Source organism: Colobus angolensis, unplaced genomic scaffold (assembly GCF_000951035.1).
Source record: "Colobus angolensis palliatus isolate OR3802 unplaced genomic scaffold, Cang.pa_1.0 Scaffold99, whole genome shotgun sequence".
NCBI lineage: Eukaryota > Metazoa > Chordata > Mammalia > Primates > Cercopithecidae > Colobus > Colobus angolensis.
In genome coordinates, this window is record NW_012123931.1 from 41,451 (window position 1) to 45,069 (window position 3,619).

The window sequence follows — 3,619 nt, forward strand, 5'->3', positions numbered from 1 at the left end:
ATAAAATATAAGACATAAAGTATATATAAGAACAAAAAATCTAAAAATTATTCAGTGGGAAAAGGTTAATTTTTTAAATATAAACTGGCTATCAATCTGGAAGAAAACATGATCTCACGCCATTCATAAAAATAAGGTTCTGATGGTTTAGAAATTTAAATATAAGGAATAAAGAATATGAACATGCAACGCACAGAAGAGAAACATGTGTTTTATAATATGAAAATACACTCTATGTCATTAGAACTCAGGAATAAGCAAACTGAATACTTTGTGGTTTTACCAATAACTTGGAATATGATGTAGTTTTTAAAAATATTGATCCAGAGTCTCACTTATTGAGACAGAGAGATGAAAAAACCACATTGCTTAAGTGTGATTTTTTTAATCAATCATAAAACACACTATACTTGAATATACCAATTTTTATAGGTCTGTACAAGCATAAGGAAAGATATGGACCAAGGGACATCAAGCTGTTACTATTGCTTGTTTATGGGATGAGGATGGAAGGGACTGCAAGAAGGTTATTAATGTTATTCTTATATATATATGTATATATTTTACTTTTTAAAATAAGCAGACTTGCTGATACAATTTAAAAATAATAATTTTAAATATTTAGGCATATTGAGAAAAGAAAACCAAGGAGGCTTTGCAGACGCCCCCGCCGTTGGGAGCCCAGTACTATCAGCCGTGGCTAACCCCACTGTGTTCTTTGACATCGCCGTCGACGGTGAGCCCTTGGGCCACGTCTCCTTCAAGCTGTTTGCAGACAAGTTTCCAAAGACAGCAGAAAACTTTCATGCTCTGAGCACTGGAGAGAAAGGATTTGGTTATAAGGGTTCCTGCTTTCACAGAATTATTCCAGGGTTTATGTTTCAGGGTGGTGACTTCACATGCCATAATGGCACTGGTGGCAAGTCCATCTGCGGGGAGAAATTTGATGATGAGAACTTCATCCTAAAGCGTACAGTTCCTGGCATCTTATCCACGGCAAATACTGGATCCAACACAAATGGTTCCCAGTTTTTCATCTGCACTGTCAAGACTGAGTGGTTGGTTGGCAAGCATGTGGTCTTTGGCACAGTGAAAGAAGGTATGAATATTGTGGAGGCCATGGAACGCTTTGGGTCCAGGAATGGCAAGACCAGGAAGAAGATCACCATTGCTGACTGTGGACAACTCTAATAAATTTGACTTAGGTTTTATCTTAACCACTAGACCATTCCTTCTGTAGCTCAGGAGAGCACCCTCCACCCCATTTGCTCACAGTATCCTAGAATCTTTGTGCTCTTGCTACAGTTCCCTTCCATGTCTAGCTGGATTGCAGAGTTGAGTTTATGATTATGAAATAAAAACTAAATAACAACAACAACAAAAAGAAAAACAAAGGAAAAAATGAATTGGACTCAAGAGGTATAATGGCTATTATCCTAGAGTGGTGGTAGAAGAAAGGAGAGGATGGAGAGAGATTAAATAAATTAGTTGGTTATTGACCCTTTTTTTTTTTTTTTTTTGAGATGGAGTCTCGCCCTGTCACCTAGGTTGGAGTGCAGTGGTGTGATCTTGGCTCACTGCAAACTCCACCTCCCGGGTTCAAGCCATTCTCCTGCCTCAGCCTCCTGACTAGCTGGGACTACAGGTGCCTGCCACTAGGCCAAGCTACTTTTTTGTATTTTTAGTATAGACAGGGTTTCACCATCTTGGCCAGGCTGGTCTTGAACTCCTGACCTCAGGTGATCTGCCCACCTCGGCCTCCCAAAGTGCTGGGATTACAGGCATGAGCCACTACACCCGGCCTGAAACTAGTTAAGCACAGGCAGAGTTCCTGGGGCCCAGAGGGATACATGAAATATAAGGCACAGACCTTACTCTCTATTGGCATAAAGTCTGATCATGGATGAAATTAAAACACTTGAAACTATTTACATATAATGACACAAGCCCCTCCAAAACTGTCAGGTTATTCATGTTTTATATAATGGTAGTTTCCTTTTCAATAGGTGAAAATTTAAAATTTTCTTAACATGTTATAGGGTTGAAAAATTGACATGTATGTTTTAGAATCAGGAGTTGTGGAAATAGGAAAACTTGATGAGACCTGAAGAAATAGATTAAAACCTGTTTGTTTGGGGATGTTTTGGAAAGTTCTAGAGCAGATGCTTTACACATGTACCCACTTCGCGGGACAGTGTTTTGCTAAAATAGAAATGATTATATTTATGTAAATGGACTTTTTCCCCAAATTTTAATAACTTAAGTGTTCTTGGCATGAAAATGTGGAGGAATATTAAATTTTGCTTTTAATTTTAGCAGCGGAATCAGAACCAACTCTGCAGGAGAGAGGTGAGCTTTGTTATGTGGCTGCTTGCATAGAAGCTGGGTTCCCACTGGGATCAGGTGTAAGAAAGAGTGATTGTCAGGATACTTCTCCCTCTGCAAAGGTCAAGATAGAATTAGAAACACAGCAGATTTCTTGGGGGAAGTGCCTGTGAAAGATAAAGGACCAAGGGAGCAAGAGCAGAAAGGGAAACCCTTCGGACTGTAAGTCAGATCTGACGCCTATGAAAGAAACAAGAGAGGGAAGGAGAGAAGGGTGAGAAGAGCCTACTCTCACCCTGTTTTCCTGTGCAGCTGTCAGAAAGTCAGCGTGTTCAAGAAGAAACCACAAAGCAAAGACTTGCCATGAGACGAGTCCTGCATTAGGCAGGAATGGTCAGGCTCTAGTATCCCTGCCATGCTCAATCTTTTAAGACAGCATGGTTTCAGTGTGTAAGTGTGTGCATGTTGCACAGGATCCAGAAGGTTCTGCAGCTGGAGGCTGTCAGCTAACTACCCTCTATGCAACAGACTCTCTTGAAGGGAGATTTGAATGGCACAAATCCAAGACCACCGCAGTTCACCCCATGTAAACTACTTTTTCATGCATGATCAGGGAGCTGCTCCTTCACAGTTACTGTGAGCTTTGCTTCCTGGGGAGAAGCTCAGAAGAGGGAGGTCAGATGAACCTCAACCCCCATCTCCTTGGTTAGTTTTGGAGTTGCAACTGGCACTCATTTCCTCTCTCCTCCACTATGTATTCTAACTGCCCTTTACCCTTGGCTATGACCTCTGCAAGTTTTGGATGCTTACTTGGTGATGTGTTCCAGACCACATTACTGCAGGGGCTGAGTCATGAGTAATCTCTGGCCGAAGTTACTATACAAGGGGTCCCTTCACAGTACAGGTGGGCATGTGAATACTAAGAGGCACCCAAGTAGGTCACCTGAGTTTCATATGTACACCATGCCTCTGTCCATTGTATAAAAATATTCTTACCTTTGCTTGCTGATCAAGATAAATTACTCCTGCCAGGATGCTGACTACTCTTCTCACTTGCTGGTCTCTGGAGACAAAAAGCCCAAGGTGCCCTGGAAGGCTGCCTTAACCTTGTGTTCAATGGAACTCTGGATTTGCTCCCTGGCTAGAGTGCACCCACTTTGAGGACCAGGAGCTCTAACCCTACAGAGACCACAGTTGTGCAGCCAGAAGTAAAGTGTCCCCTTTGAGTCATTAGAAGGGATGAGAAGAGGGTAGAAAGGAAGGCACTCCCGCTCCTGCCCCTTGGTTCCTGGGT

At 41.9% G+C, this 3,619-nt stretch overlaps 1 protein-coding gene across 1 annotated transcript in view; it reads left to right on the plus strand.

Moving 5' to 3' along the window:
* LOC105505206 (peptidyl-prolyl cis-trans isomerase A-like) overlaps positions 1 to 1,191 on the plus strand; it is an 8,032-nt gene extending 6,841 nt beyond the window's left edge. The window contains exon 2 of the mRNA XM_011933006.1: positions 626 to 1,191. Within this exon, the coding sequence (XP_011788396.1) occupies positions 626 to 1,191 (566 nt within the window). The remainder of the gene's footprint in view (positions 1 to 625) is intronic.
* Positions 1,192 to 3,619: the final 2,428 nt, after the last annotated feature.